Here is a 20,027-nt window from a genome sequence, read left to right as displayed (position 1 = left end):
CCCACCCTGCTGCAGGCGCCCTCACTGCTGTCTTCAGGTAGGCTGTAAATAACAGCAGCACAGAAGAAAAGTCTGTAATATTGAGGCGCTTAGCTGAACCTGCCTCCAGCAAACTCGAATTTCTTCTCCCGTAACTTTTCAGCATCTCCTTTGCGTTGTGTCGGATGTTTTCTATAGGCCTAACTTACACGATTTTTGTCCGCGTTTCAACTGTTTAATTATGTCTGATGTCTGTGAGTGATTGATTGACTAGCCACTCATAGTAAAGCTTCTCGCCTAGACAACTCCGAAATCGCTGGAGAAAAGTGGGGGGGGACAAAACATAGATTTTGAAATATGAGTGGCATAATGGCTCCTACGCGTATTTAAGTGATAATGTTACAATTTCATCTGCCCGTTATACTTTACCGTTCGTTACGGGCACCGTTAAATTACGTCTATGTTGTAGTTAATGGTTTTACCACTCAATGTCACTGTGAGACTAGCTGTAGATTGGTCATGGGATGTGTAAACGTCATTTTCTGCGACACTGTTTTGAGTATGGACTTTACGCCAGAGTAGCTAAGATGCAACCAAACATCAACACAGCTTAAGTCTCAAACTAACTAGTTTCAACGTATTGTTTAGTGTGGACTTTGCACCGAAACTTAAGGTAGAACTTATGCATCGCTGGTGCAACAGGCTGCAGGAGTTTGACAGATGGGTCTCCTGAGGTGCAGTCATTGGTATAGAGGGAGAAGAGTAGATTCAACTAGTCTGCCAGTCGTTGAGTACCAGCAGTGTTGAGGGATGGTCTCCTGTAGTTAGTGAGTGTCCGCAGGCCTCTCCACACTAAAGCAGGATCGTTGGCTACAAAGTTGTTATTTAGCTTTTCGGCGTAACTCCTCTTTGCAGCTTTGATCTCCTTAGTCAGAGTGTTCCTGGCCTGGTTATACAGGACTCTGTTCCCACTTCTGAAGGCCTCCTCCTTAGTCTGACGAAGCTGCCTGAGTTTCGCTGTGAACCAGGGTGTTTGGTCGTTGTATGTGCGGAAGGTTTTATTCGGCACACACGTCCTCACAAAAACTGATGTAAGATGTCACAGTGTCAGTTAGTTCGTCCAGGTCAGTGGCTGCATCCTCAAAAACACTCTAGTCAGTGTAGTCAAAGCAGGCCTTTAACTCCAGGCGGGATAAGATGAACCAGACAGTGATCAGACAGGCTGCACGGGGAACAGAGCGATAGGCGTCCTTTAAAGTCTAGAGAGCGACGCCCCTACTCTAATGGCGTGTGGTAGCTCGTTCCACCATCGTGGTGTCACAGATGAGCCGGGACTGTGATTGATTTGTGTGAAGGGGTGGCGGAGCCAGGTAGCATTCGTTGGAGAAGCGTAGTAGCCAAGAAGAAACGTAAACTTGTATTATGGAGTTCAGGTAGATGGTAGTGCTGGGTGATATGGCCAAAAAGTCATATCCTGCAGAATTCCAGTATAAAATATATATCTGTATTTTCTGCTAAACCGGCTAGGGAGGGGGGACGGTTTTAGCAGGCATGTTTTTTCTATTTTTAGTAACTTAGCTTGTTTCTCATTTCACCGTTTTAATTATACTTCATTCTCCATTTTAAGTATCAATCACATAGTGAATCCGCCTCCTTCAGTTCTCTTCACACTCACAGACCTAACGTACCTCTGCTGCAAACACATCGGCGTGCCCCACTTCCCCACTGTCTCCCTCCATTTTGTTAGAGACTTTGTGAGTAGACGGCTGCGTGCAGACGCAGAGGGAGGGGCGGCACTACGCGGTGAGGGAGAGAGAGAGGAGCAAACGCTGGCAGGAAACATAGTAATTAATTAACTCAACATCAAACTACATTGGTATAAATGGTATTATCTAATTTCATATCTCTTTTGAAATTATATCAGTATACCTCATATACCGCCCAGCCCTAGTAGATGGGTGCAGACCCAGTAGTCACTCTGTATTCAAGCATTAGTGACTTGAATCTGATTCTGGAGGCCACGGGGAGCCAGTGGAGGTCACAGAGTAATGGAGTGACATGAGTCTTTTTGGCCTGATTAAAAACCAGACGCACTGCTGCATTCTGAACCATTTGTAAGGGTTTCACCGCACAAGCTGGAAGACCTGCTTAGGAGGGCATGCAGTAGTCGAGGCGAGAGATAACCATGGCCTGTACCAGAAGCTGGGTGGAATACTGAGTGAGGTATGGCCTGATTTTTCTTATGTTGTATAGAGCAAAGCGGCATGACCAAGGGACAGCAGCAACATAGTCTGAAAAGGACAGCTGGTCATCAATCATGACACCCAAGTTTCTCACCACCCTGGTTGGAATGATGGTGGAGGAGTCGATTTGTAGTTTGATGTTATGGTGGATAGATTGCTTGGCTGGAATGACCAAGAGTTCAGCCTTCAGAGAGGTTTTGTTGAAGGTGGCAAGCCTTCATCCATGCAGATATGTCCGAGAGACAGTCCGTGATCCGCGCCGAGACAGTGGGGTTGTCTGGCGGGAAGGATAGGTAGAGTTGCGAAATGACTGCATAGCAGTGGTAAGAGAAGCTGTGCGAGCGAACGATCGCCCCAAGTGAGGTGGTGTAAATTGGGAAAGGGAAGGGGACTGTACATAATATTAACAATGTCTGTTTTAATCATACATGACTTTGGTTACTTCCTCATGTAGCTACTTGTTGTAGTTGAGCACACCTTTTCAATGCAATAGATGGGATGAATAAAATGGACATTATGAGTGTCTTTACTATTAGTTTCACTTCCCAACTTGATTTAGATGACCGGGTTAAACCTGTGTGATCGTCTGACTGGCTGCCACTCTATTGGATTCAGTTATAGTGAAGTTGCTGTCTTCCCAGATCTCAACAATTAAGTTGGCGAATTGAGTGTTGTGAAAATGCATAGAACTGATGACCCAAACTATGTCAGTAAGACCCATGTTTTAAAAATCTACAATGCTCCTTTAAAGTACACATAATGTGGTTTGATCCTGTGAGTCATAGATGGCAATTTCTGGTTTTGTTCACTGATTTGTGCGTTATTTAACATCATTGCATGTTCCAACAGACTGAACAATGTTAAATCAAGGAAAAGCACAGGTTCTATTCATGTGTCCATAAGTCATGACAGTGTGAAAACATACAGTAATACCAGGACCCTGAAACTGGAGCAGCTAAATTGAATTTATTGTTGATCTGTCACATACGTGTCACATATCTCAGATTTATCTTGCCTTGTTGGATCAATCTTCTGCTGTGAGGGAAAGCTGGTCTAGTCTTTGTTGATTTCCAAAATTTAAAAATAGTATTTCCATATTTTTTTAATAAAAATATCTCCACTACTATGCATAGTTAGCAACCACAAAGTACAAAACAATCTCTTTCCTCTTTAAATGTATGTTTTGAAAAGTAGTAAACTCCACTGTGCATATTTGAATTAAATGGCTAGTTATTTCTCAGTTGAAGTACTGCATGTGCCATCATACAATCATGCAGACAATGTTTACAGGGAAAGAGACATAAGAGTAAGGCTGCCATAAGAGTATGAGCATTGTATGAGGCTCACAGTGGGACTAGAGCTATGCCAGTAGGAGGTGAGAGGAAGTTATTGTGTGAGATAACGAGGAGAGATTCAGTCAGAAAGCAGAAAAACGAGGGTAAGAGTTGTGAGCGACAAGAAGTTGGAAATGACATTGGAAAAGTGAAATGAGGAAAGAGAAGGTTAAGAAAAGTGGAAGAAAAGAAAGGGAAGCACCGTCTGATTGGGAGTCTGACCTTGTACACGCCAGACAGGCAGTCAGTTGGTCACAGCACCGTGCGTGTGTGTGTGTGTGTAGTGGCAGAGCAGAGCAAACCTTAACAGACAGACACTATACCAACAAGACAGATGTACAACAACGACAAGGGCTGTAAATATACAGCATATCATGTTGTGTTTTTTTGTTACAGTAAATGCGAAATAACACATTATATTCTTATTGTCTAATTCTTGTTTTGATGTGTGTTAAATGTTGAATAAGTCAATTTTACATTTATGTATGAGCATTATTTTTCTCTTTCATCACTGTCCTCGAGGGCCATCGTTGAGAAAAAATGAGTGAACGTTCTAGTGTATTAAGCTTGCAGCTGGCATCTGCTGAGAATTTAATAGCTGAGGAAAGAATATTGCGGTCGAGCAACTGAAAAATCCTTCTTAAATGGAGGTTCAGTACATTAGTTGAATTCACATCAACTCAATAGACACAAGACTAAGGAGAAGAGATCTTGAGCAGTTGTACATCCAACATTTCTTGGAACCTGTGAAAACCTTTGTTTCATTTCTTCACAGGCTGAAATGAATACAATCGTCACCGCACATTTGACCAGAAGTATGCAACTGTCAAGGCAAGCAGGGGGACAAAAGATTTAAACAAATAAGACTCAGAGCCGGACAAAATGAAATGGGCTGAATGTGTTGATTGATACAGTTTGGTTTTGATGGTGTGCATCTGTTCCAAGAGATGAACAAATGATGGAATCGCTAAATCGCTTCAACGGTTCATTTTTACATTTATTTGTTTTTAGCTGACGCTTTTATCCAAAGCTACTTAAAATTGTTATACATGTTAGAGGTTGTACGCCTCTGGAGCAACTAGGGGTTAAGTGTCTAGCTCAGGGATATAATGGTGGATGTGTCACAGCGTCTCTCACACCAAAGGTATGCGTCTTATCCACTGCTCCATGACCACTCCACTTTTGATGGTCATTTTACAACACAAGATTTCATAACTAAAAATAACACAAACAACATAGAGCTAAACATCACAAAAAACTATCCATTTTGATGGAGTGAGAGAAATGAATTTAAAAGTCTCACAGCCCTGGCAAAGAAGCTACTCTGAAGTACAGTGGTATGGCAGCTTCTGTATCTATTGCCAGACGACAGCAGGGCAGTAAAAGTTGACAAGAACTTGGCATGGAAATCTTACGTTTCCTTAAGAAATACATTAGTTTCTAAACTTTCTTTACCAGGGTGGAGACGTGTGATGACCATGTCAGGTTCCTCTGTGATGCTGAGTCCCAGGAACCTTAAACTGTTCATCTGCTCCACCTCAGCTTCACTGATGTAGATAGCGATGTGTCTTTGCCTTTCTTTTTTTCTAAAATCAATCAGCTCCTTGAGAAAATTAAATGGATTGTCTCAGGAACAAGGATCCAAAATGCAAGAGCAGGCTCCTCCAAATCAGTTTAGGCTTCAGAAAAGAGAAAATTAATTGACCCCTCCTGTCAACAAAGAAACTGAGACGCCTCACAATGTAAACTAAATGTAAACTAAAATGTAAACAAACACTGCTACAAATGTCATATTATATTGAATGCAAATTATCTGCATTTATCAGCAATGTAGAAGATAGTTTCCTCCTACAGTGACCCAGTGTCAGCAGAGGAAAAGTACTCGAGTCAAAGAATCCTCTTATGCAAGCCTATAAAATATACCTTCCATACACCTTCCATTTGCCGCTAGTGTGGTCAGCTGTTTGCGCTTGTTGCTACGAAGTACAAAATACAAATGCAAGGTATACCTCCCTGTGGAATTTAATTTAAGAACTGTTAAGTTGTTTTTATGTGGGCCCATTTTTTTCTCTTGTGCGTGTGGTGGTACATACACACAGAAGAAGACGTCATCCAAGTAAACATACAGTATCTCACAAATGTGAATAGACCACTCACATTCATGTGACAACACTGAAGAAATGATACATTGCTACAATGTAAAGCAGTGAGTGTACAGCTTGTATAACAGTGTAAATTTGCTGTCCATCAAAATAACACATCACACAGCCATTAAAATCTAAACTGCTGCCAACAAAAGTGAGTACACTTCTAAGTTAAAATGTCCTAATTGGGCCCGAAGTGTCAATATTTTGTGTGGCCACCTTTATTTTCCAGCACTGCCTTAACCCTCTTGGGCATGGAGTTCACCAGAGCTTCACAGGTTGCCACTGGAGTCCTCTTCCACTCCTCCATGATGACATCACGCAGCCGGTGGATGTTAGAGACCTTGCGCTCCTCCACCTTCCGTTTGAAGATGCCCCACAGATGCTCAATAGGGTTTAGGTCTGGAGAGATGTTTGGCCAGTCCATCACCTTTACACTCAGCTTCTTTAGCAAGGCAGTGGTTGTCTTGGAGGTGTGTTTGGGGTCACGTTGGAATACTGCCCTGCAGCCCAGTCTCCAGTTGAACCGCTGTATGGTCTTGGCCACCATGCCCAACTTGGACATTTTCACTTAGGGGTGTACTCACTTTTGTTGCCAGAGGTTTAAACATTAATGGCTGTGTGATGTGTTATTGTGAGGGGACAGCATATTTACACTGTTTTTCAAGCTGTACCCCCACTACTTTACATTGCAGCAAAGAGTGCTGCCACATGAAAAAATATGTACACAAATGTGAAGGGTGTACTCACTTTTGTGAGATACTAAACAATGCAGGTTTCAAAAAAGAAAAATCAGTTTGGTAAACATTTTATGAGCAAGAAACAAGTTTGTTAGATCTCAAGGACACACACACTCATGTGTCCCATGTGTGTCAATGTAAACTTTGCAGGGTAACTTAAACCCTGAATGCAGATTGTCGCAAATTCACATCACACCGCTTCACCCATTCAGTCTGCAGCCAAGATAGCGCATGTATTCCCCCGATGCCTGTATGTGCATATCCGATATGTACCTAGGAACCTTGTGCAAGCACTGGTTTATCGTGCATGCCTGTTTTCGCAAATCAGCATCTTATCTACATTGTACCTGAATTTTTATCTTTTCTATGTTCTATAGTGAAATTAACAATCTCCACCTCCATCAGCTTGAAAGCAAATGAAAATAAAAAAACATTTTCTTATAGAATTGTAAATGAATTCAGGCATCAAGGGGTTAAAGGGGATTTAATATTCCCCTAAAGTTTCGGGAAACATTCGATTCATATTTCTTAAAAGAATGGTCAAAATTGATTACACAGAGAATTCCCAATTTTTATCAAAATTGTCAAGCTCCAAAAACACTGGAACCTATATTTTCCACAATGAAACTCATTAGTATCTATTTTGTTAGACCCTTTTTGTTAGACCTGGTAAATGCCCACATCTTTCAAACTCCTCACCTTATGTTGTGAAACTGAAATAGCACTGATGATATCTTTAGGGTTACTTTTTCAGACTTGGAAAGCTATTCCAGAGACAAAGAAGACTTTGTGCAACTGTTTTCACAGGCTGAGTAGTTATCAACATGATGCATAAACTGGCTTTGATGTGTAAAATTGGCAGAGTGCCCCTTCAAAAGAATAAACGAATACTCAGTGGAATATTCCTATGCTATGTGTTAATATGCTATGTGAACTACAGAAACAAAGAAAAAACAGTAACAGTAACGCTACTTAATACTACCCAACCAATATATATAGTTATACTGTATATAAAATACATACTGGACATAGACTGCAATGGTAATTTAGTGAAAATTATTTATTAACCTAGCTAACCTTAATAGTTTAAGTCACAAATTACTGCACTGGTCTGTTATAAACACAGGTTACTCGAGGGTGTTACCACCAGCAAGAGCCACAGCAGTTGAACCAGATACAAGTAGCTGAACAATTAATCATGTCATTCCAGTTCACATTTCTTTCTACCTTCTATTCACACCACCATCCTAATCTGCTCGGGAGGCAACACATTCATCCAAATAAAGTCTTTTACATCATTTTGACGCAAAGCAGCCTGCCTGCTGATTCGGTTGAGATCTGAGACCCACCTGTTTCTGAATGTAGGCATGAACTCTTTCAAGCATCCCTTCACAGGTATACTCATAGGGCAGAAATGGCTCCACCTGCAAACACAGATGTGCAAACAGATGAACAAACAGTGAGTGAGTGAGTGAGTGAGTGAGTGAGTGAGTGAGTCAGTGAGTGAGTGAGTGAGTGAGTGTGTGTGTATGTGTGTGTGTGTGTGTGTGTGTGTGTGTGTGTGTGTGTGTGTGTGTGTGTGTGTGTCCACAGTACCAAGCCATTGTAATTACATGAACTGAGCATCTGATAGTTAATCAAAGCTGACATATTCATTAGCGTAATTGTGAAAGGCTTATATCATGCCACAAGCCTCGCATTAAAATCAATGACCTAATACATCACAGGTGACAACTTTGAAAATTGATTTCATTATTTTTAGTGATGACTACATTGATATGTCAAACAATGGATTAAACTGACAGCGGACCACAGGTCAGCCAGCACTGAGGAAGCTGGTGTTTTTGTGCTTTATGGGACCTCTGGGTGCAGTTATCAGTGTTGCTGTCACTCAGTGTCTGACTTTTGACAGCAGGCAATGGATTAAAATTCATTTAGAGAAGATTGATCAATAGCTTCTCCTCCACTTTCAAGAGTTTTATGCTAACAGCCTTAAAGGGAACACATCAAATGTGAGAACATTGCAGTGACGGGATGGGTTAAGTTTATATTAATTACTGCATTTTGAAACCTATTGTGGTTTGATGACAAATAATTATGAAATATATCAGGATAGGACACATTCTGTCAGGATTCCCGGTGCAGAATCCCCTCTGAATGTCTCCCATGGTAGCTAAAGCGAGATCTCTTTGTTTACTATCAGGCCGCTAAAGCACTCAGGCTTTTAAATTGATAAATGGTTCCTTTTAATGTTGTGTTCCTTTTAGCACTCACTTATTACTTTATTTCATCTGAGTTTAATGAAATGTATCTGGCACTTCATCAGCTATTCTGCAATGCAATTTGCCTTTTGGGCATCTTTATATAATAGAATCAGAGGGAGAAAGAGAGAAAAAAGCTTCATAGAGGGCGATTTGAATTCAGCAACGGAAAACATTTTTAAAATGTGCAATTTATATAGTTACCTAAGCTGACTGGATTGCTTGGTCACAAAAAATATGGGAGTAACATTCATTATTTCATGCCATCATCAGTGACATAAAATAAAACTTCATCCACATTCCTGGGATGAGTGATGCTGGGAGCAGCCATGTCCAGAAAAAGGCACACAAAGCCAGCTGGTGGGTACGATTGGGCAGGTGTCACAGACATTTTAGTGCTTCTTTATCAGCTGTCTGTTTCCTCTTTTCCATCATGCACTGTTGCCATGGTGCCATTAAAATCTGAGGGTACTCTGCTTCAGACAGGCAGGCAGCTCTTGAGCTGAGTGAGAGACAATATCCAACATCACTAGCTTGATCAACAGTGCTATGAACAAACCTTATCCCAAGATGGGTTGAGTAAAAAATATTATTTGCATTGAAAATATAAATAAACTCACTTAGACAACCAGTTGTGCTGTGCTAGCAGACATCTACATATGTACATACCTTTATACTAGAATGTGTCTCATTAAATTTAAACATTGCATCACATATTCTGAATCTACTATTACTCAAATTCCCAATAAGTAAATAAGTTAGCTTACTACAAAGACTGGAAAACAGGAGGAAACATCTAGGATCACTCCGTCCACTGGTAACAAAATCAGCCTACCAGCACCTCTTAAGCTCACCAATTTATGTTACTTGTTATACCTTGTTTGTTTAATCGGTACAAAAACCAAAGTGACCAGTTGTCGGGCAACCAGCAGAGACTGCAGGAAGTTACTGCTCCCAGCAAAGAAATAGCCAGACACATAATCCCTCATAAAATGGTTATTTGTCATTTTAACATTTTATCACTGTAAGTTTTTGTTCAGATTAAATAAACAAGATAAAACATGTTAATTGCTGAGCTTTAGAGGTGCTGGTGGATGGATTTTGTTACCTTTGCGCAGAACCAGGCTAGCTACTGTATTTCCCCCTGCCTTCAATCTCTTTGTTTAGCTAAGCTAACGGGCTGCTCATGATAGCTTCCTACTTTCATACATACAGATGTGACTGTTATGAACCTTCTCATTTAACCCTCGGTTAGAGCTGAATCGATCAATCGATTAGTTGTCAACTATTACATTAATCACCTAACTATTTTGATAATTGGGTAATCAGTTTGAGTAATTTAAAAAAACATCAAGATTTGTGGACAAAACGAGACATTTGAGGATGTCATTTTGGGCGTTGGGAAACACTGATTGACATTTTCCACCATTTTATAGATCCAACAACTAATCAATTAATCAAGAAAACAATCGACAGATTAATAAACAGAATGATGAATAAATATAAGGTGAAACTTGCCCAGCCTGTGTGATTATGATGTGTTTTTTCTTCCACCAGGATTCACTTTTTAAGCATTTACCAGGGCCACAACTGGTACTTGATTTTGCCTCTATCAGCAGGAAACACAAGGTCTATTTAACACACCTGGCAGGTAGAGGCACACATGCATTTTGGCACTGCGAGACACTTGGCTGTGGCTCGGTGTTGTTCTGGTGACAGATTGAGCACAGCGTGATTGATTAATATGATCTGCTGTGGATAATGCTTTCTGCCTGTGGGGCTGGCCTCTGGAAAGCCGCCATGTAGACCCAGGTGTGGGCACAGTTTACCTACTGAGCCACTCAATATCTCAAGCAATTAGCAGTGCGGAGAGCGAGGGAGCCAGCTAAGCATTTTGCTGTAACGTCGGATGCCATGATTAAAAGCGCAATTAAACGCTGAGGGCTTCAAAAGTGGGTCAAACCATGAGGTGTGCAAGAGCAAATTATTATTATCATTATGCAGCAGTGTACTGTGGTAGACTTTATTTGAAGACCATCATTTTGTTTAATGAGTGGTGCCGAGTTTGGAAGGCAAACACCATATTTTACACATACATTGATCCCCATGATCTCACGGATGGTTGCATCAAACTCTTCAGAGTTATTGAAGTCAATAGTGATGACATGAGGCCTGCCAATATACTGCTCTGCATACGGATGCTGAGAGGACACCTGAGGGAGGAATAATTGGGAGATATTCACAATCACAAAAAAAGGACAAATGAAGTCACGATAGTGCTGATAGGGGTGGAAGTGGACTCATACTCATGCATATTTATTTGCATTGTGTATAATGTAAAATCTAAAATGGGTGAGTATGTAGATATATGTTCACAGACAAGCAGAAATTAGTTGACAGTATTCTGTAGCAATGCAGTTAACCATCACATTATACTAGTAAAAGTCATTCTCATGGCTAAGATAAAGCCCAAAAGCATCTACCTTCCTGGAGGTGGGCTTCCCTCTGAAGAACTCGTGATTGAGAGAGCTGTGAGGGGGATTAAACTTGGGTTGTAGGAAGATGCAGCCATTGGCTATGGCCTCCAAAGGGGCAGGACCTTCATAAGGGAAGCCAAATCCAATGAACAGCTTGTCAGGAAAATGAAAAGGAGGAGAGAATGAGTTTATACGCTGAGCTGCTCATATTGAGGTCTACAAAAGCATAAAAACTTCAACAACATATTTCTTTCTGATCCACATTTTGTGTATGCAAACATCTGAGCATTTTCTAGGCTCATGAAAAACTCATTAATGTTCCCACCTTGGCCTTTCGGAGGAGCTGCTGCAGCTCCTGCTGAGGCAGCAGACCGTGGTTCTTCACAAATGCAGGAACCTCTGGGGGACGCTGCGTCTCATAGTACACGGTCCCATGGATCTCCATGTAGCGATGCAGAATGGCCAGGAACTTTTCCTTTCCCTTTCAGACATACAGGCAAAACGAGTTGAGCACTTAAAAAGTAACTAATTTATGAGTGCAAACACTGTTACAAAGGTGGGTCATATTCATTTACATTCAAATTACATTTTTATGATTTATGGAAGTAAAGCAGACAGATTTAAGAAGTCTGCTCTTGTTAGCACTAACATCATCTTTATGGTACCTGGTAACTATCTAGTACCTGTGAAGCCAGGAAAGACTTGCCCTGTGGAGACACTTATGAATTATTTTACTGACGTAAAACTGAATTAGTTTCTCAAAAAGTGTTTCTGGAGGAATGTTATGAATTATTCACTAATACTATGTCTTTGAGGCATAAATCATTTATAAATGTCATCTGAGTGTTATTCCCCATTTTTCATCTTGAACCATTTTAATGACTTCATGCAACGTGGAGATGCAATCACACTACGTAAAGTAACACTCCCAAAAGTCTATTCTAAATCAAACATTCTTGGATTCATGTGAGTTAAAATAAGTTCACAATGGTGACCAGTTCTTGTAGTGAAAAAGAACCCCTCTCAACTTAATTTATTCTTGTATTTAAATATTGTTAAATAGTTTATATGACGTTCATCTATGCTTCATTACCAAAGAACTTGATATTTTGTCAGATCTCGATGAATAAGATATTTCATATATTTGATCTCACTGTATATGAGTCCCTGGTATATATAAGTAAGGCTCTTACAAATAAATAAATAAAACACGTTTTTTGGGCAACAAAAAGTCTCGGAAAAGTCTTGCTTTGAGTTTTGGCATTTAGAGAACTGATAAGCAGATGTACTCACCTGAAGCTGTGCAGATCCATCAATTATGCATCATGGGATGATGAATACAGAATAGAAGTATGAAGAGGATAGAAGTGAGGAGAGAGAGGCAGATGTGAAGGAAATGAGAGAATATGACATGAAGTATTATTCATTCATTTCATTTGTCATTTCATAGGTCCTTTACAGTCCAAATCTCTCAAGTAAACCTCGAAATTGAGGAAGAGACTGTCTGGAGAGACTTCTGCACTACACTGCAATCTTAGAGACTGAGAAATTTTACAAGTTACATTGCTGCTCAAGTTGTTCTGAGAAACAGACAATGTTACGGCAGTAAAGGAACAAAGCTGCAGTCGGATTCAAGTGAACCAAACCTAGTGGGATGCTGCAGCACACTTCAAAGTTACAGTAAGAGCGAGAAACCTTGCCAGCAGCTCAAAGGGAAAATTTACTCCAAACAAAAACAATTGTTCCTCTACCCTCAGACTTCAGGCCAGATTCCTGGAGGAATAACTTGTTTGCAGGAAATGTAACATCTAGTGGGTGTTTCACAGTGTAGGTTTTTAAAACTTTGCTATGAACGGTATAATATTCAAGTTCTCCAAACTAAACATTTCTCCTGATTTTATCCGATTCAAAGACCTTCATGGATGCAAAGCATATTATAACATATGCATTCACTCTGTCTGAGCAATGTAAACATGAAGGTATAATGTTGCCATGGAGTCACATAGATAGGGGGCTTTCACACCATAAAGTCCGCACCAAGGTACAATCCAAAGTTCATGTTTTGATACATTCGGGTTAGTTTTGGTTTGGTTTCACATTGCAATTCTGTGACCGCACTAAAGGATTTTACATGACAGACTTGCGTCCTGTGGTCATCATCTATGTGGGGTGCGTCTCCCTGTACTTGACAATGATTGGTTTATTAAACAGTTCAGCGGGTATCTTTGACAATAATGAATGAATAAAAAATTGACATATGCATATTTTGCCTCACCTCTCCACCCACTTCTCCCCTTTAACTCTCATGCACCCCCTTGGTGAGGCACAGCTCGCATGCTACTATTGATACTTTGGTGGAGTCATAACACAATACAGTAATGAGTGCCCAAGAATGTGCGAATGTAAATGGTAAATGTGTCCATATTTTTTTAGTACATTTGTTTTAAACAAAAGTAACAAGTATTTTGCCTTAATTCACCCCATGTATTGAATTGGAGCCTTTTAAGGAATTATGCAATATGATAAACCATGTATTGTTACTCCCCGGGACACATTGCATCTAGCAATAGGAATGGGACTCACGTCTTGAAACCCTTTTATCAGTAAGCTTACAGTAGTCGGTTCTACTGAAAGCTGGTAAGGGCACACCTCCAGTCTTTAGAATAATGTGAAACCATCCATGATGTACAACTCACTGTTGTTTTAAAGTAACCAAATTACACAAAAAAGCTGGTATCTTTGAAACTGAACAATTCACATTTCACAACACTGCCACAGTAATAATACACACACTTATTAGGTACACCTAGTCGGCCCTCATTAATGCAAATGTAGGGGAAAAAATGAGGTCTAATAATGTGGTCTACATGCGGGGGGAAAAAAACATGTAAATGTATGCAATAAAACTACTAAATCTATTTGTTTTTGCCAGGGGTTATTTTGCGACACTGACCTTCCACATGTTGGCTTCTTTGCCGTACACAACAGCCATATTGTTAACCTTGTTCCGCTGGATGTTCAGCCTCTCTGTGTCATTCAGCTCCTCCGCCACAAAACCCATAAAAGAGTTATCCGGAGTGTGGGCTGCCAAGGACAAACAAAGCAATTGGCAATACAACATTACAAGTCCAATTTCATGTCTCAAAAAATGTGATTAAACCAAAAGGAGCTGCTGCGGAGTTCCAGACTGCTGTGCATGTTGAGAATAGTGAACAAAGGGAGTACTGTGGGCTTTTTTAGAGTCATTATTCCATTCATTTGTACGGCAGAGTGCAGTAAAACACAAATGTTTGCTGGGTGATGATGCCCCCACTATCTTCACGTTTCATTGACTTTTGTCACCAACAATGAGGTGAAAGAACTTTACAGAAGGACTTTCTTCTCAGCCATCTTTGCTATAATTTTATGTCGAGAGAGTTTTAATGTCACAGCTTACAGCTCTCAGGACACCAAACATTATGAATGGTAGCACACATAAAGGAAATGTACACCAGCAGGGAGATGTCAAGTGGGAAGGAGAAAGAAACGGTATTTTCAGACAATTTTCAAACCCAAGATGAAAGCTGACATCTTTCACAGTGTTGGGCTTTGTGATAACAGGTCGTATTTTGGAAACAGCAGGGCTGCCCATTCTTGCTGAATTAATTGGAGACTATACAAACAGCTGAAGTTTCTTCCGCCACCAATTTCACCAAATGTGCCGTGAATGCGTTTGTGTGTGTTTTTGTACATTTCCTGCGTGTGTGTTCCAGTACGTGGATGGCTGGCGGTGCTTGGTCACAGCAGGGGGCTTTAAGCATCTGCGCAGGCACAGCTGTTCTGAACGAGGTCTCTGTTCTGTTTGTGCCCCTGAAGCCTCGCCTGTTACAGCCCGAGGACTTCATTAGCTCACACGCAATCTGCTCTCAGTCGCATAAACACAGGCGTACGCATGCCCTCACACATGCGTCAAAACAATTCATGTTCCCACAAGCAGATGCACATCAGTAAAAGCACAATCGGTGTTAGAGAAATTAAAAGACCACATACGGAACATGGTCATGTACTGCTGGCCGTGGAGGTTCCAGTATCCCCAGTTGGTTCTGTAGCCGTGCAAGGTGGCGTACTCCTCATGGTTGTAAGCAGGCTCAGTGCCGAAGGTGTCAATCACTCGGATGTGGCACCTGGGACAAAAGAAATAGGTTGAGCTAAAATTAGAAGTCTCTTGCTTACAAATAATACAGTCTCCCCTGAATGAGTGAGACAAAAAGTGAAATATTCGCTTTGTTTATATCACCAAAATGTGGTACATGTATGCACAATAAGAATTAGACCATAACAACAGCATGGCAGCCATGTAAAACAGCTCTCTCATTCTGAGTTATGTGTGCTCATCTCAGCAGTACAGCTGTCTTGTTGTCTGGTTTGTAAAGCTGTCAGTGGTGATGGATATCCATGTCCCCTGCCAGTCCCCCCCTCGCTGTGCCGAGCTTACACAGGCCTGAAGGTGAGACTGTCTGAGGCTTAAATCACAGCCTTGTTTCACTGCCGCCACGGGGCCCTCTGCGGGAACAGATCATGACATAACCTGCGAATCAATTTGAGTAAAACACATGGACCAATACTTTTGCCATGTGTGAGTCTCTCTGGATAGACTGGAAAAATGCTTAAAATTCTCTCTGATAATGTGAGAGGCAACTCTTCAGCAGGGAATATACTACACTCCTTCGACAGCATCAACACTAAAACATCTTCTAATATGTTGTGGTAATATCCTCACAAATCAAACAGAAAAAACAGGGTGGAACAGACACTGCGTTTAGTTTACAATGAGTGGCTTGAGAGAAGACAAAGAGAATTACATCAGCACTTTATCAGCAGTGAATATTCACACTGGGAAGTCAAAAATCAATTGTTGTAATCCAATCTGAGACAACGTGTCAATGCCCTGCATCTCTAATCTGTGTCAGGGCTGGGGAGGAAATTAAAGTATTGGTCTGTCACTTTGTGACAGCTGAGGAGTGCTGGTCCATCAGCTGACCTTGGAATCAGTGGAGGTTTTCAATGCTGTTTTAGAGAATTCAGCAGGGGAATCGAATTGAATTATTGTCAAATGTAAACAAAATAACTGTATACACCCATGTGGTTATCATTATTCCCACCCTGCTATAACTTTTGCTTTCTTTTAGTCTTTTCCTTTTTCATAAATATACAGTGTTTCCTTTCTAGGGTTGCAGGAAAAGCATGTTTTTCTTTGTGAGGATAAAAAAAAAGAAGAAGGAGGATTTGCTTTTGTACTGTGACTGCTCCAGAACTGCACAACTGGAACGAAAGGACAAAAACGTTACCAACTGAATTTACAGAAAGCTTGGAACCGCTCAGAGCTGTGGATCATTTTAGTTTGTTTGAGAATTTAAAAATACATGGGCTGCATTTTATCACCGCACTTAAGTATTCACTTGTGTCCAGGCCAACTCATTTGTTTTAAGCAGGCAGCTTACTCTTAGTTTCAGGTGATGCAGAGTTTGTGATGCTGTGAAAAAGGAAGTGACATCAACACAGAAGCCTGCGTCTGGTTGATTGATCACTGTGTAAAGAGGCCAAATCGGATTCCCTCCAAAGGAAGAATTTTGCTGATGCACAGTGAAGTTACTGACTTGTAACAGCAAGCCAATAAGCCAATAGTGAAGTATTTCATCAGAAAGGCAATTTCTGGTAATAAAATTGATAACAACACCTAAACACTGCACGTAGATGTGCATAAAGTACAAGACATAACAGTTTTCAAGAGAGAGAGACTGACTTGTGCTTCCTCAGTGACAGACCCATGTGCTGCTTCATTTGCTGCAAGCCATGGTAGTCGGTGTAGATGAGGTCAAAGGGCAGAGGTCCCGTCAGAGGGCAGCTTCCTCTTCCTGGGGGGACCCCTAAAAACCTGCAGACAGTTCAAGTGTGCTTTTAGTATTGAACTGAGCCCAACAGTGTGCGCAGTTGCATACAAACAATTGCTGTAATCCCATAGATGAGATGAAGCACACAAAACCAAAGTGAAAAAACCATCAGAAATTAAAAAAGACAAGACAGGTAAGTTGATGTGTTGGGTGCTTGAGCAGCATCTCAAATAAGGTTCTGCACATCTAAAAGCTTCAGTCTGATGAAATTTCCTCCACAGTCCAAACAGGGTGTAATGAGTCTGATGGAGCAATAGAGACTGTAAACACTCTATGACAGTGATGCGGCAGTTTGCATGTCAGGAAGTGTTATGTCGTACAAAGAGTATTTTGTTTCTGTTTCGACGGCCTGTGACATGAATTCTTGAAGTTCTTAGTTGCACAGGCTTCAATGAAAACTACTGTGATGTGGGGGAAAGATTAGTCGAGACTGTTGTAAGTGTGAGGATCCTTTACACTGGTACTGATAGAGCTGCAATCAACTGGTAGTCATAGCATCTCTTCCACTGATCAATTAGTTCATTTATCTAATGTGTCAATATTGCTGCTTCAGCATTATTGTCCCTGCATGGGTGAATAAATTCTTGCAAAATCTTCCAATGTGGCACTTAAAAGACCTAAATAATATTTGTGAACATTGTGAAGATAGATGTGTTACAGTCTGTGCAATTTTTCCCATTTCTCCGATGATATGTGAGAATGAAAGAGCCCAACTGCATTGTAAAGTGTGTCAGTGTTCTTAGCGAGAAGACAGCAGAGTCATTCAACCGAACAATACAGAATTCAGCGTTACAAGGCAGCCATATCTCGCAACAGGGAGTCACCCAATTTGTCTGCACAACTTGTTCCGACTCACTCTCGAAAACGCATATTATCTGAGACACGCTCATGCTCAGCCTCTGCCTTTGTCATGATGCCATCCGAGCACTTACTACATAAATGTTGGATTCAAGAGTGCACCAATAGTGCTTTTTCTCTTTGCTTTTCTCTTGCGTTGTTGTTGTCAAACATTACACCTGCCACAGACTGAAAAAGACTGATTGCAGTGCAGAAGAACTGCACAATGACAATAAAGATCTAGATCTACAAAAATCAAAAATGTTAGCATGCTGATGTGAGCACTTAGTTCAAGTACAGCCTCACAGAGCCACTAGCAAGGCTGCAGACTTTTAGTCTTGTTTTGAGCATATTAATATCAAACTTATGACAAAGTGAGTTGGCTGTGTCCGAAATCACTCCTTTGTTCACTAATTCACTACTCCCTATAGGATAAAGTAGGACAGTACCCACCCCAGCCACAGTCGTTTCACCCTGCTGCCTTCTGGGAAGAGATATAGGAGCTTCTGCTGCCGCACCAACAGACTGTAGAGCAACATTTCCCCCCAAGCTATCAAACTTTTGAAAATCTAGCTTTAATCTATCTTAATCTAGTTATTGTGTTGTTTTCCACACAAGGCACACATGGTTTCCATTAAAGAATCTGCTGCCTGAGAAAACATGGAAGGAATAAAATCAAACGAGAGTAGTTACAGAAAAGCCTCATGTTACCAAAAACAGGAAAGACAGGAGATATAAATGTGATGTCTGCTACAAGTACAGCGCAGCTTCAGAGTGCTCTGCTCTCAGTTGGGATCAAGGTAGCACTTTGTTTCAGAAAAAAACAATCAAGTGAGTCTGTTCTCATTATAAGAGAAATTATTGCTTTGTCAAACTTAAGCAGTTCTTAAGAGACACGCCACAGTAAAAGAAAAAAATAGCACAGCAGAAGACAGTAAGCGCATGTGCAGATCTGTAAAATACTCTGTATACTAAATGCACTAGTATGTGTGTGTGAGGTTTCACCATGTGAGTTTAAGTTTTAATTATGGACCCTCGTAGTTTCATGCCGACAAATGTTACATGGAACATCATGGAAGAATCCAGTTTTGTAGGACCACTACACACACACACACACACACACACACACACACACACAACTATACATTATATATAGCATGGAGCAGTTGTTGATGCTCTACAAGTTAATGACTCCATTAACTATTAACACAGCTAATGCCAACTAACACCCATCTAACCTTACAGTTTCCCATGTCTTTGACAGGTGATGTAACAAAAATGGCAGAAATCTAGCCTGGATTTCCTGCTACATCTAGTGTAGCTTTGTCAGACACATTAATGTGACTATAAAATAGAAACTAAACTACTCGCAATAGAAAGATCAAGGATCAAAAAAAGAGCACTGTCAAACTTGCACAAGAAGTAGTGAAGAAAAGACTGTTCAGTCATTGTTGGCTGGAAAATATAAAAATTTTTAGTGTTGTCAAACTGCAACCACTTCATAAAAGTTTTTGCAGCTTACAGACCCATGACCTTACACACCCTCTTTCTCTCGCTACCTGGTTCAGAAACACACCCTGCAAAATCCTGCATCAACACACAAATAGCTGGAAAACCAATAGCCCATCAATCTTTCTTTGTGAACATATTTAGTCAGCACTGCAGCCGTGTGGAAACAGGCACGGGGCTGGTTCCCCTACAGCAGATGAGCAAGAGCGTGTCAGCCAACGTTGCTTTAAGCTGCGGCCACTGCAAGGTATACACGATACAACTCACCGCTCTCACAACACGAGAGGGCTCTTCACTTAAGCTGTATTTCTGTTCTCTATGTTGTGTGCAGTATGCAGCCTGGTAGATACAATACAGTTGGGCTGACAGGATCTTTCCTCAGTAAGGTCCTAATACAGGAAAGCAAGTTTACAAGTTATAAAACTTTATTTATATAGATTAAAATGGAAAAAAGTTGAAAGGCAGACAAGATAATCAGGAAAATATGGGAATATCATCATAGTTTTGCAGGTACATGCTCAAAAACCAAAGTATTGGACAGATTGAAATTTTGACTTGATAAAATGTTAATCA

General features: G+C 40.8%; 1 protein-coding gene across 2 annotated transcripts in view; it reads right to left on the bottom strand.

Moving 5' to 3' along the window:
• The window catches only part of LOC123961075 (alpha-1,6-mannosylglycoprotein 6-beta-N-acetylglucosaminyltransferase B), a 59,256-nt gene that overhangs the window by 6,755 nt on the left and 32,474 nt on the right, over positions 1 to 20,027 (bottom strand). For both annotated transcript variants that reach the window (XM_046036179.1, XM_046036180.1), the window contains 8 exons: positions 16,961 to 17,092; positions 15,208 to 15,341; positions 14,132 to 14,262; positions 12,472 to 12,477; positions 11,504 to 11,659; positions 11,185 to 11,331; positions 10,798 to 10,914; positions 7,790 to 7,864 (listed from right to left, as the gene is read on the bottom strand). In XM_046036179.1, the coding sequence (XP_045892135.1) occupies positions 7,790 to 7,864; positions 10,798 to 10,914; positions 11,185 to 11,331; positions 11,504 to 11,659; positions 12,472 to 12,477; positions 14,132 to 14,262; positions 15,208 to 15,341; positions 16,961 to 17,092 (898 nt within the window). The remainder of the gene's footprint in view (positions 1 to 7,789; positions 7,865 to 10,797; positions 10,915 to 11,184; positions 11,332 to 11,503; positions 11,660 to 12,471; positions 12,478 to 14,131; positions 14,263 to 15,207; positions 15,342 to 16,960; positions 17,093 to 20,027) is intronic.

Source organism: Micropterus dolomieu, linkage group LG02 (assembly GCF_021292245.1).
Source record: "Micropterus dolomieu isolate WLL.071019.BEF.003 ecotype Adirondacks linkage group LG02, ASM2129224v1, whole genome shotgun sequence".
NCBI lineage: Eukaryota > Metazoa > Chordata > Actinopteri > Centrarchiformes > Centrarchidae > Micropterus > Micropterus dolomieu.
Note: the sequence above shows the minus strand (reverse complement) of the source record. Positions and strands in the feature narration are given on the sequence as shown.